This window comes from Varanus komodoensis, unplaced genomic scaffold, assembly GCF_004798865.1.
Source record: "Varanus komodoensis strain SLA01 unplaced genomic scaffold, ASM479886v1 scaffold6_2, whole genome shotgun sequence".
In the NCBI taxonomy this organism is placed as follows: Eukaryota; Metazoa; Chordata; class Lepidosauria; order Squamata; family Varanidae; genus Varanus; species Varanus komodoensis.
Genome location: NW_025336346.1, coordinates 7,558,719 through 7,572,569, shown reverse-complemented (window position 1 = coordinate 7,572,569; position 13,851 = coordinate 7,558,719). Strand labels below are relative to the sequence as shown.

The 13,851-nt window shown below is 42.9% G+C and overlaps 1 protein-coding gene across 2 annotated transcripts in view; it reads left to right on the top strand.

The window, feature by feature from the left end:
- The window catches only part of LOC123034283 (store-operated calcium entry regulator STIMATE), a 57,790-nt gene that overhangs the window by 32,747 nt on the left and 11,192 nt on the right, over nt 1-13,851 (top strand). For both annotated transcript variants that reach the window (XM_044451529.1, XM_044451528.1), the window contains exon 5: nt 13,508-13,620. In XM_044451529.1, coding sequence (XP_044307464.1) covers nt 13,508-13,620 — 113 coding nt within the window. The remainder of the gene's footprint in view (nt 1-13,507; nt 13,621-13,851) is intronic.

Sequence of the window (13,851 nt, the reverse complement as noted above, 5' to 3'; positions counted from 1 at the left end):
GTATGTAAATGGATAGGATGGGGGAAATGTTTGATGGGATGTGTAGAGCAGCTCTGTGTAGGTCTACACAGAAGTAGGTGCTATTGAATTCAATGGGACTTATTGGAGCCTTAAGGAGAAGGGATGGTTCTCTCTGCCTGATGGAGCCTCATTTCTTTGGTAAGAGATTAGGTGGCTTAGCTTTGTCAGGGGATTCCCATTTCAAAGACAGGTTTTTCACCTTGAGCTCTGTTGCAAAATCAAGGGAATCCTTGGGACATATAGAATCCCAGTGATGCTCCAAAGATCTAGCTGGGAAGGGAGGTGAAATTGAGAGACTGCTTTCCAGAAGTGTGTGTGTGTGTGTCTTTTTTTGTTTGTTTGTTTTTTGAGGGGGGTGGTTCTCATAACACCTTGCCAAAGTGAGGTTCGTTCCGGTACACACAAGCTCCCCACAGAAATTCAGAAATTTCAGCTGTGAAGGCTGTTCAAGAGGCCTAGCCCCTTTTTTCTCATACTTCAAAAATAAGTTTTCCTATATGATGCTTTGTTTCTGGCAGTTGCATTTGCTGCATGATATGCTATGTGTATGCCAAAAAGTAATTTATTTGAAAAGGGTTAATAATTTCAGTTTTGATGGGAAAGAGCACAGGAAGAGGGGGTGGCCAGTCAGCAGTGTGACCCAGCAGTCAAGACAATGAACACAACGCTTGGTTGCATAGCTAGAAGTGGGGCTTCTAGATTGAGAGAGGTGCCCACAACTGGAGTACTGTGTTCAGTTCTGGGCTCCGCATGACAGGGAGGTTATAGCCAGGTTGGAATCAGTGCAATGTAGGGCCACAAGGATGGTGGCCGGATTGCAGGGGATGCCGTATGAGGCGAGGCTGAGGGAACTGGGTCTCTTCAGCCTTGAGAAGAGGAGACTCAGAGGGGATATGATGGCGACATACAGGTATGTGAGGGGATGTCACACGGAGGTGGGTAGAGACCAGTTCTCCCCTGCAGAGGAAGGCAGGACGTGCTCCAACAGAGCAAAGGTTCCATTTAGATGCCAGGAAGCACTTCCTGACAGTTAGGACCCCGAGGGTATGGAATGGGTTTCCACAGAAGGTGCTTGAAGCCCCATCAGTGACTGTGTTCTAGGACAGACTGGACATGCACATGGTGGGGATGTCGTGAGCGGAGCCAGGTGGAACCAGGGATCAGACTACATGGCCTGGGAGGCCCGCTCTGACTCGATCTGTTTCTATTTATCTATGTTTCTAGGTGCGCAAACTACAGTATATATGTATACATTTTCCTGCCCTTCACCACAATCTTTTTATCCCCCTTCAAATCTCCACTGCAAAACTGAGCTCTGGAGTTGTTGGCTTTCAACAGTGTTCTCACTTTTTGCAGTGTTCCCCAAATGCTGGGGTTCTCTGGACCCTGGAAACACCAGATATCTCCCCCCGCAAAGGATGGAGGGTACATTTGCAAACAGGAACAGTCAGTCCCAGTTCAAAAATAAAGATCTCCTGAGGCATTGCAAATGGCTTAAAAAGATCTAGAGGCTGTCAGTGAGAGGCTTGTGAAGATAGAGGAAAAGAGGAAAGAGTTTCCCTCAGCCTGAAAAGGTAGTGTATGGCTGGATTTGGCCAGCAGGCCCCCTCCTGCCCTGGACTGGCTCCAGCCCCGCTTCCTGCACTGCCCCTCCTGCTCATATTCCGCAGATCAAGTCAGATTGGAAAGGAAAACAGTAAGCACAGTTACGTGCATGCAGAATATAAAGGTGGGGCTGACAACGGGCATCCTCTCTAAGGTGCTGCTGGGCACCTGCAGGTGGAACTTGCAGCTGGCCTAACGGGGTCCATCCAGACAGCCAGCTTCCACAGTCTCCCAAACCAGAAAAGCAGAAAGGGTAAATGCGTCCATGGTGAGCTGAAAATGGCCACGCGTACAGCAAGGAGGGAGAGGGGATGTCTCCCTCGCCATGTGTCCCCCAGAAGGAAGAGGAGGGGGAAGGAAGCGCAACACCACAACGAGCCTGATCATCTTCCAGGTTCATTGTGGCTGCCCTGTGGAGCAACCCGCACATTATGCAAATTGGTGTGATAAATCATTGTGATGTGCAAACCCTTCCTCTGTGAGAATCCCTCGTTGTTTGTGTGGGTGAGAGAGAAAAGGATCAGGGGTCAATGGACTTTATCAAACAATCCTATGTTGTTCTACTTAGAAGTAAGTCTTGCTGTTTTCAGAGGAAGTTAATTCCTTTACAAGCCTGCATTACCTTGAACTTTAATGAGAAGATCCAAATAAATAAAGGGGTTTGTCAGGGATGTATGTATTCTTGTGCCATTCCTCTTTAACTTCTGTATTGATGTTGTTTCCACACTTCATAGTCAAGATTTCACATGCCAAAGACCTTGGATAAACATCCAACATCCTGTATGCAAATGATATGATTCTGATGTTTAGCACTCAGGTTGGTTTGCAGAGGCTAGTGGGAGAATTTAATGCTTCTTGTGGGGAAAATGGCTTAGTGATTAATAGCAAAAAATCAAGAGTGCTAATTTTTGGTTAAAAAAATGGGGCATAAGTGGTTTTTGGACTCAAATTAAATTGAACAGGTGGACTCATAGATTTACCTTGGCCTAGCTTTCACTTCCACAGGATTTTGGGCATTGCAGCCAAAGAGAAATGAGCTAAAGGCAACTGCCCCTGCTCAGACTTAGAACAGGCTCCTGAATTATAAACTCTCTTTCTTGCTGGTCATTAAGGTGTACAAGCGTAGAAACATAGAAACAGAGCAAGTCAGAAGGGGTCTCCCGGGCCATCTAGTCTGACCCCCGGCTCCACTTACGGCATGCCCACCATGTGCATGTCCAGCCTTTCTTTGAACACCCTCACCGATGGCACCTCAACGACCTCTTGTGGAAGCTCATTCCACACCCTCGGGGTCCTAACTGTCAGGAAGTGCTTCCTGGCATCTAGATGGAACCTGAGTTCCCTGAGCTTTGCTCCACTGGAGCGTGTCCTGCTTTCCTCTGCAGGGGAGAACTGGTCTCTATCCACCTCCGAGTGACATCCCCTCACATACCTGTATGTCACCAACAGATCCCCTCTGAGTCTCCTCTTCTCCAGGCTGAAGAGACCCAGTTCCCTCAGTCTCGCCTCATACCCCATCCCCTGCAAACCGGCCACCAACCTTGTGGCTCTATGCTGCACTGACTCTAACCTGGCTTTATCCTTTCTGTAATGAGGGGCCCAAAACTGAGCACAATACTCCAGTTGCGGGCGCACCAGAGTCATGTAGAGTGGTAGTAATACCTCTCTCGATCTAGAAGCCAAGAGGCAAAATGTTGCCAGTACAAATTTATGGTGTGGCAATCTGGGGAGTTTTTAACAGCAAGGAAATAGAAAGCGTCCAAAATTGCTTTTTATATATGATTTTAGGGGTGGCTCCAGCCTATGTGCTTAGAACTGAATTTGGCATCATGGCAGTTTCAGGCCAAATACATCTTAGGCTATTCAATTATTGGTTCAAACAAGGTTTGATGAGTAAAGACAGGGTTCTACAGTAGTGTCTTCTTGAGCAGATGAATAAACTTGGAAACTTCCTGGCTCCATAAATTTATAAAGATGTTACCAAGCTGCAGTTTTGGTCTGGAGGCTATAAGCTTTCCTAGCACCAGTATAAGAAATGGGGTCAAGTTAAGAATGTAAGATATTGGAAAACAGACTGCTGTAGCCACACTATCAAACAGAAGAGCCATGAAATTGGTATCCAAATCTAAATTTTAATCTATAATAGAAGATTTGGCACATTATTTCCTTGAATGTTGTTTATATTCAAAATCTAGAGAACGTTACTCATCCTTCTTTCTTAAACTCTTGAGAAATTGGTCAGTGAAGGATAAATTGTTTTTTCTCTTACAAGGTTGCAAACTTTTTGTGTCCCAGAGAGTTGTCTTTTTTGCTCTCAGGGCAGCCAACATAAGGATAAAAACTGGAAAAAATGGACTGGCTTACAGATTTTAATAATAGTTTTAATACGTAAGGGTTGTTAAATGGTTGGTTTTATCAACTGTCAGTCACAAATTATATTGCTTATACATATTGTATATTGTTTGGCAATTTAAATGTAATGTTTTAAAATCTTAATATGTTCCTAATTGTTATATATTGCTTTTAAATATTAATGCAAAGTGACTGTGTTTTAAATGTTAGTTTGCTTTTGTTTTTGTTTGTTTGAAATGGCCGGAAGACTTATTCAGTAAAGTCATTCATTCATTCATTCATTCATTCATTCATAAGCTTGAAGGTGAGGAAGCATTCTCTGTGGGATGCCTCGTTGCATGAGTGTGTGTCTGTGCGCACATGAATCCCTTACGGAGAGCCTGTGAGCATATTCAGCTCTGTGTGTAATGGGAGGTGGGTGTCTGTGCTTTGCCAAGGAATAGCAGCACCGGCACTGCATGCTGCGGGGTGGACTGTGGACAAGCACAACTTGCTAGCCATGCTTTCCCTCACCGATCTGGTCCTCTGTGCTACTTGTGAAATAGGCATAATCCGGGGATTTTGCACTGTGCAACTTCTGAGTAGGCCAGGCTGGTGGGTGCCTTCCAGACTTGTTCTTGTGCTCCAGAGACTGTTTTACTCTGTGCCTCTGAAGACGTCGCCTCTTCTTGTTATCGTTGTTGTTGCGCCTGAGTGGATTCTTCCCTCCCACTTATCTTAAACTGACTTGATCCTCTGTGAACTGGGAGTTGTTACTGGAAAGGGAATGTGGGTCCAAAAAAGTAGTTTTGTGTGGCTGTGTGATTTCCCCATTCTTTGCATATTTTGTATCTCATTTTTCCCATTCTGTGATGTGGATAGCTGAGGGCTGGAAAATCAAAGGCCGTTCCAGGTACAGTGGCCCATGTCCCCTTGGCTCCTCTTCTCATGACCCACAATTCACCCCACTGAGTTCCTCCAACAGACACCAACCTCCACTGAGTTCCTCCAACAGATAAAGGCCACAGGTAGAATGCAGAAAGGGAAGCTCATCTTCCTCTTTAAACTGAACAATTGCAGCATTGGTTTTCAAAAAGCATATAGTATAGAGTGTCCAAAAAGTTTCTTCTTAGCAATTTATTTTAAAATGTCTCAAACTTTAGGATTATGGGTTGGGGTCAGTTTTTAGTTCTCTTCCCTTTGAGGTTCAGCTTCTGAATTTGCAGGTAAGAAGTCGTTCTGTGGTAGAATGTGACAGGATTCCTGTGCTGCAGCCCTTTGTGGGTGACTAGCCAGGGGGGTGGCCACACCACCAGAAACTTGGTGGGATGAAAGGCAAGTCTGGAATGTGAACATAGAAGGGTATCACCTTTTTAGAAAGGACAGGAAGGGAAAGAGAGGTGGGGGCGTGGCTTTATACGTCAGGGAAGGGATAGGATGCAGTGAGATAGAATGCAGCACAGATGAGGATTCAGTAGAGGCAGTCTGGGTGAAACTTAGGGGTTTTGGCAGGGAAAGAGACCTGACAGTGGGGGTATGTTATCGCCCTCCAGGTCACCTTGAGACCCTGGATGATGTCCTGTCAGGCCAGATTCTAAGGCTATCTTGGGGGAGAGACACAGTAATTATGGGACACTTCAATCTCCCGGATATTAGTTAGGAGACTCACTCGGTGGTGACAGCCAGGTCACATCGCTTCCTAGAAGCTATAGAGGGAGGGTTTTTCACACAGAGGGTCTGAGAGGCGACGAGGGGGGGAAACATCCTTGACTTGGTCTTGACCCATAGGGAGGAGCTGATAGATGCATCCATAGCTCCCCTAATCTGTACTTCGAGTGATCACTCCATCCTTTGCTTTGAGATCAGGGGACTGAAAGTCTCATAATAGAGAGAGATCTAGTGATGCTAGATGGGGAAGGGAGGCTGACAGCCACACAACACGGCTTCCGCAAAAACAGGTCCTGCCAGACAAACCTTGTGGAATTCTACGACAAGGTTTCGAGATGGCTAGATGGAGGGGATGCAGTGGATGTGGTTTACCTGGATTTCAGCAAGGCCTTTGACAAAGTGCCCCATGATATCCTGGTGGAGAAACTGAGGAGTTTTGGGATACACCAAAGCACTGTCTGGTGGATTAGGGCATGAAGGTACCGAAAGCAGAAGATAACCATTAGCGGGGAATCGTCGGGATGGTGGCCAGTGACAAGCGGGGTCTGCCAGGACTCTGTCCTGGGGCCGATCATGTTTAATCTTTTCATTAATGACATGGAAGAAGGGGTGAACAGTCTGCTGATCAAATTCGCAGACGACACTAAAACTGGAACAGTGGCCACAACTAAGGAGCAAGTACTCCAGATCCAAAAGGATCTGGACAGACTATGGAAGTGGGCAGGAGACAACAAGATGGCGTTCAATGTGGATAAGTGCAAGGTCTTGCACTTGGGGCATAGGAATAGCTGTCATAAGTACAGGTTAGGTGACAAGTGGCTGGAGAGCAGCACTTGTGAAAGGGACCTCAGGGTGCTGGTTGACTGCAGGCTAAACATGAGTCAGCAGTGTGATGCAGTGGTCAAGAGGGCGAACACCACCCTTGGTTGCATAGCCAGAAGTGTGGCTTCTAGATCAAGAGAGGTATTACTACCACTCTATACGACTCTGGTGCGCCCGCAACTGGAGTATTGTGCTAAGTTTTGGGCCCCTCATCACAGGAGGGATATAGCCAGGTTAGAGTCCGTGCAGTGTAGGGCCACAAGGTTGGTGGCTGGTTTGCAGGGGATGCTGTATGAGGTGTGACTGAGGGAACTGGGTCTCTTCAGCCTGGAGAAGAGGAGACTCAGAGGGGATATGTTGGCGACATACAGGTATGTGAGGGGATGTCACATGGAGGTGGGTAGAGACCAGTTCTCCCCTGCAGAGGAAGGCAGGACGCTCTCCAATGGAGCAAAGCTCAGGGAGCCAAGGTTTCATTTGGATGCCAGGAAGCATTTCCTGACAGTTAGGACCCCGAGGGTGTGGAATGGGCTTCCACGAGAGGTCATTGCAGCCCCATCGGTGTGGGTGTTCAAGGATAGGCTGGACGTCCACATGGTGAGCATGTCATGAGCGGAGCTGGCTGGTGCCAGAGGTCAGACTAGATGGCCCAGGAGGCCCCTCTGACTCGCTTTGTTTCTATGTTTCTATCATCCAAACCCAGACCGCTTCCTGCAGAATGGCTTATTTTCCACAGCCCATTTACTTGTTCCAAGGAACGTTTGATTCACAATGCACAGCCATGTTGACCAAGTCGGAGAGGACAGTTTCATTGTGGTTTGTAGGGACTGGCTGGCAAGCTGGTGTCCCATGATATCTCTCCAGGATCTTGTGCAAGAGCCCACCCGTGACAGCCTTTCTACCAGTACTCAGGTGCCACTTTATCACTGGTGTAGCACCTACAGTTCTTTAAAAAGAAAGGACAACTGAAGGCACTGGAGTGAATGGGACTGCATGGGGAAGTTCATTTGCTCCATCCCATTCTGCCACAGTTAACAACAAAACAAAAACCACCACCCTGAGAATATTTGCACTGGTTTTTGTAGGGCTGTGGGGTCAGTAAATAAAACCTTTGACTTCAACTCTGACTCCTTTATTTATAGATCAGTACAGGAAATAACTGTACTATTTTTTAGTTCCAATATTGATTGAAAGCACTCAACCTACAAGGCTTTTCATCACTGCCAGTATGGATCAGCCTACTTTTTAGAACCCCAACCTGTTAAAGTTTGGGTCCAAGGGCAATAGCTATGCCTCTGTGGCTTTTTTTATTTTATATATTAAAGAAATGACCAACATTTATTAACTTTAAATTTTAAACAAAAGGAAAAAACAACAATCATCATCCTCTACAATAGACTGACACACAGTTTTTCCCATCTGTTATTGTAAAGTGTTCAAAAACAACTGATTTGGTTGACACTTTTTTGCCATTGTGATTTTTTTCATGGGACTCCTCTTTCACTCGCATATCAATATAACCGGAATTAAAATCTATTCTGAAAATATAACTTGAAAAAGTAGGTTACTCAAATTATTATCTGTGAAATAGGAAATGTGAACATGTTATTTATATTACAATTAAAATGTATTGGGAGTTGAAGTCAGTACATTTTTACCAACTTCCACTCTGAGTTCATTGACCTAAGAATTACTTCTGACTCTGACTGTATGACTTCAACTCCACAGCCTTGGTTTTTTGATCTGGGAAATTTAACAGATTTAACAACTGAGAAGTAAATGGGGAGGAATTTGCACAGCCCCAGTAAGGGAGCATTTTCATCAATTTTTATGATTAGCAACATGAGTATTCTGTTATCCCTAAGAAGTCTCCTGGCATTTCTTGCATGTTCAGATTGTGTGTCACCTTTGAACACATTTGCTTTCCTAGACATAGTATTTGATCCCTGGTGATTCATTGTTTGATGTTATTTCTGTAGGACAACAAATTGTTGTATTGAAAGCCTGTCTTTATATGGATTTAATATGCTAGCACTCAGACAGAGAGTTGATATGGCAACATATGCAGAAGAAGCTGTTGGTGATTTGACAGATTAAGTTGCATAGGGTGAGACACGTCTGCATAGCATTTGTATTTCTTTAACAATCTCATCTGCTTAACAGGTAGCTTAAACAGGGGGAACATTTTCAGTATAGAACAGCAATAGCATAGTGTGTGAGAACCAGGAAACCAAAATAAAAAATCCATGCTTATGTTGTAAAATGTTACTGATTAAATCTTGGCCCAGTGTTGATGCAGTGCGACTAATTTCTTACCTAGCTTAAAAGACCAGGAACAAATTAAGACCTTTCAGGCATCTTGCCTTCCTCCCTGTAAATTCACTCTTTCTGTTGTCTGTTGGCATAACTCTGCATCTCCATAAAAGCTACTTGGACTCCTATGTGAGGGCTAGAGTGTAGGGTATGGTGCTCATTAAGGTCCGTGCAGCTTTAATGCTGCACTGTGGTTAGTATGGAAAGGGGAGGCGGGAGCACCCTGTAGCTTTCTCCCAATCACTTAACCCAGCATGCCAGGACTACGTCTGCTTTGGGCCCCTGCCCTCAATACTTTACACTAAAAAGAAGGATCGAGCAGAATTCTGTCAACTCAGAGACTAATTTCTCTTAGCTTATTGTCCCTGAACAGAGCTGATTACTGGCTGGTTCATTTGGCTTGTACAAAAATGAACTTCACAAACCAGTAGCTTACTATAAAACTGACCCCATAAGCTGGCATATTTGTCTCATTTTACTCCTGACTTTAAAAAGCCTCCTCCTGGTTTCCTTGTTTTAATCTTAGAAATATATTTGTCAATTTATTTGAAAGTCTTCCTATTCCTACCTGAACCTAAAAATAAGCAGTATGGGTGTTGCTTTTTTATTTAGCTCAGGGCATCTAGTCTTGTTATGTTTCTGTAATAAGGAAGGTGAGGTATAAGTGAGGGGCTTTTGGATTGATGCCAGGCTGAGAAAGCTTTGCCTTCCCATCCAATTTATGGGGATACTATAGTGCCGGGGAAATTTCCCCTGCAACGGGGACATGTAGTGTGGAAGGACCCTTCCCATGTAAAGCAGTTCCTTTGTTTCAAAATAAGGGAATAGGCTTATAAATAGAGTACATTAACTATGGCTTTGTCATAACCAGGTAATTGTTTCATAAGCAGCCTGATGGACCCAAGGTGAAGTACAATAGAAAGCAGAGAACAAAAGACAGCACTCTGGCATCTGGGTTGCACAGTAAATGCACCAGGGGAGGCGGGAGAGGTAGGGTAACGTGGTTGCCAAGACATGGCCTCAGAGTTCCATCTGTATGCTGCAGTTCTGCCAAAATAGAGTAGAAACATGTTTGCCCCTTTGCAATGAAAGCTGAAATTCCTGTAATTCACAGGCTGCCAAAATATATCTTCAGGCTCATGAAGAAAAGCAAAGGCACAGGCAAGGAAAGGCATCGTCTCTTCCCGCATCATGCTTTGTATAGTTCTTTGTGAACAAGTAGCTGTTGTGCAAGCTATTTCTTCTACTTATTTAAATGGTGTATAAGCCATTGTTTAGGATAAATCCTTCCAAGGCAGCATAAAACAACATGTAAAATGATAAAAATAATAGAACAGTAGCAATTATTTAAAAAAGAGAGCAGTTAAAATCAGTCAGTGCTGTGAATGCAGAAGCCCCAGTAGAATCCTAATTCAGTTCAAGCGTAGTTATAGTAAATAGGCAAGACCTCGGTTTGTGGAAGTTTGTCCCCCCCCGCCAAAAAAAATCCTTTAAAAAACCCACCCCAGACCAGTGAAGACTGAGCATGCTCAACAGTCTCCATCAGCCCAAGAAGTTGGAGTGTCTACTGGAAAGGGTGAATTGGCCTTCGGCTTGCAGTATCCTGGAGGAAAGCGTGGCTGGCAGGAACCCTGAGCTGAGGTGGGGGGACACTGCAATACTTGCTTGCAGATGCCGGTCGCAATATTTCGATCCACCTGGCTAGTTCTGGACCTGGAACAGCCCATAACTGTGGCATAAAATTAAATGAATAGAAACATAGTATGCAGTGCAAGGATCAGAATAGCCAAAAGCAGAGTTATTTGAAACACATTAGCATTAAAATGTGGAACAGGTACAAGTAAAACATTAAAATCCCACGAAAGCCTGAGAGCAAATGTTTTCTGACAAAAGAGGATTACAAGGAACCTGTGCAGAAGAAAGCACTCCAGAGTGCCTTCATTAGCCCAGAGAAAATACTAACTCCATATTTTCTTTGTAGGGAACAGTCATAGATTAAAAGTTCGGAGACAGAATTCATTTAGGGAAGAACCAAGAGCACATCTAATAAAAACAATTTACTATTAAACACAATTCTATTGTGTTTAAGATGGACACAACATTAATAAATATGTTACATCAAGGGAAGCCTGCCAGTAGTGAAAGTTGTGTGCATATTTCAAACTTCTCTTCATACTAAATAGAAGAGAGATGGTCCTAATACACACATTCAAAATCAGAATAGGAAAGAGAGTTTTGAACTTTAATTGCTTTTAATGCCTTGTAAGTAAGTCTTACTCCAAATCTCAAGGCAAATGTATACATTTAATTGAAGATACACGGACTGCTATCTAGTAGCTTCTATAAGAAAGTTCCTGAGTTGCCATATTGACTGTTGAAGTGTTATATACAGACATAACAAACATAAACATCAAAACCAGCTAGTAAAAGATCTGGTGTATGTCTTTCAAAGCCTTGCCAGAAAAGGAAATGGCCACCGTCCATTCCACATTACAGCTGTTTAAAGGCATTTGAGTTTCCATTGCACAGTTCTCAGGCTCAGCTGTTAGTCTGTATTTGAAGATATTATAAAACTGACTTGAAAGTAGAGGATGAAATATCATAAAGAATAGCTGTATTCTAGATGTGCTGACACTGCATGTTCAAATGCATATAGCAAACCAAATTCTGTTTGCAGGGTTTTAATTCATCTTGTTGGTAGTGTTTCATTCAATATTCTGCCTTGCATTTGCAGCCTGGAACTTTCAACCTGTTCTTTAAACAAACATTTATAATGTCATATTTTAGTTACCCAGTTCCTTGTGTAGAAATACTCTAATTTAATTTGTTTGTGACCAAAAATGCCAAAGAATCCTACAATGGTTTGAGCAAAATAATTTAAAATAGTACTAAAAACATAATAAGCAATTACTATAGCAAATAAATGATGAATTGGTATCTTCTGGAAGACTAAAGAAGTGCACATACAATGTGTACCTTAAAGGTTATTATAAGCAATTTAGTTTGTCTTGTATACTTGAGAAGCTTGTCAAACAAATAAATACAACAATTTCTGAGTATTCAGAACAAAATTGGTAGCAGTCAATCTGGATTAATTAGAATTGAGTATAACAATCTAGTTTGCTTATTTTGCTAAGCATACTAATTATAAAGGGACTCAGCAAAGCATCTGACCTAATCTTCCATCTCTCTTTTCTCCTTCTGCTATTACTTTGACATTACATTTATACCCCACCTTCTTCCCTTTGTGAGAAACCCAAGGCAGCTTACATAGCTCCATTTTATCCTCACAACAACAACCCTGTGAGGGTTGGGCTGAAAGGGAGTGACTGGCCAAAGTCACCGGGTGAGCTTTATGGCTGTGTTGGGACCTGAGGCCAAAAACTGTTTAAAAGTGTTATTTGCTTTATTTTTTTTCACTGATAGATTTCTCATTTTTTGTAAACCTGGTGGTCTTCATTTGTTTTGTTGAAACTTGTGTTCCTAATTGGTGCTCGACTTCATTTTCTAAAGAAAGCATTCTAGCCTCTACCAGCTTCCTTGACTCTGCTCATTAACCACATTTGGTGGTACCTTTCCTAAGCTGAGGTATAAATCTTAGCTGAACTTCTATTACTGTGGCATGAATACTCTCCAAGCGTTCAGCAAAGATTTCACCCACATGGCATCCCTTTCATCATACTCAGTTCTAAGAAGAAGTCTCTGCTTTTGAAGTCATGCCCAGGAAGCCGTGCTTTCTCCAAAGAAGGGTAGATACAAATTTAATGTTTCATTGTTTGCACAGACACTACATTGGACAAAGGTAGCCAGCATCATTTTGTAAAAGTGTTCACTGCCTCTCATTGCTTTTTGCTAATGTCTTTGAAGGAAAGGGCAGTGTCCATAATGATTTCATGCAGAACTTAAAGATTGGACTGGACAAAATTCACACATGTGAATTGGACAATGTGTCGAAACTTTAACAATGACTGAAACTGGACAGACTGGACATTTGTGATCTGTTGTTACATCCTAGAAGTCTTTGCTGTAATAATCATGTTGCTGATGCATTGTTTTGTTCTAGTTTGTGTAATATGCAGGTGAGAGAGGGAGATCTGTTTAAGATGAGAAGATACCATCATTTGCCAAGCAGCACATTGTGGTGCTTTCTAGAAGTCAAGACATTAATTTTGTTCAAGTGCAGCCTTCTGTTCTGTGTATGTTGGAGATCTCTGCTGCATTCTATGCGTACATGGGAAATGGATGCTTCTGCCTTTATCTGTGATTAGTTTCAGCTTCTGAAGTGCTGTAACCCTAATCTTTTTCCTTCTCTTTTCTCCTCCTATATTATTTATTTACTTATTTTATACTGATAATTTTAATTTTATATTATTATGTTCGTAACTCAGTGTATTTTTTGTATTTTTGTATTTAATGGTAATTTATTATGTTCTATTGTATTTCAATGTATTTTATTGTGTTGTAAGCCGTCCTGAGGCTTCGGCAAGGGGCGGCATAGAAATGTTATCATCATCATCATCATCAATATCATCATCTTATAACCAGAAAGACAATATTTGCTCTTTAATAATGGATAACTAGGAATCCAGTGATTTTGCTTTAAATAGCTTGAGCTGACAGAATGGACAGTGCCTTAAGTTAAGAAGTAGTACTGTGATATGCCAGGGAATGTTGTGCGATTCATTTAAAGGCAGGTGTAAGTTTGCTTGCCAGAGCTCCGTGCTAATCGTGTGTGTTTCTTTCGTAGGTGACCCACTGCAGTGGAGTGCTTGGGTAGGACAGTGTGCGTTGTACATAGTGATCATGATCTTCGAAAAAACCATCATCATCATAGTTCTTCAGATACCTCAGTGGAAAGAGGTTTGAGCCTTGGTTTTTCTAAAGCAGTCCCCTTCATCCCACCCCACCCCACCCCACCCCACCCCTACTGCTCAGTGGTGTGCCAGACTGTCTGCAATGCTTTGCTTTCGATGGGTTAGTTCATTGTGGGACCAGCCCTCGAGCAGCCTAATGAAAATATTCATGGTAGCTAAGTGTTAATTTTTACAATAATGCATCTAATTGCTTTAGTATGGTGTGGCTAATCTTATT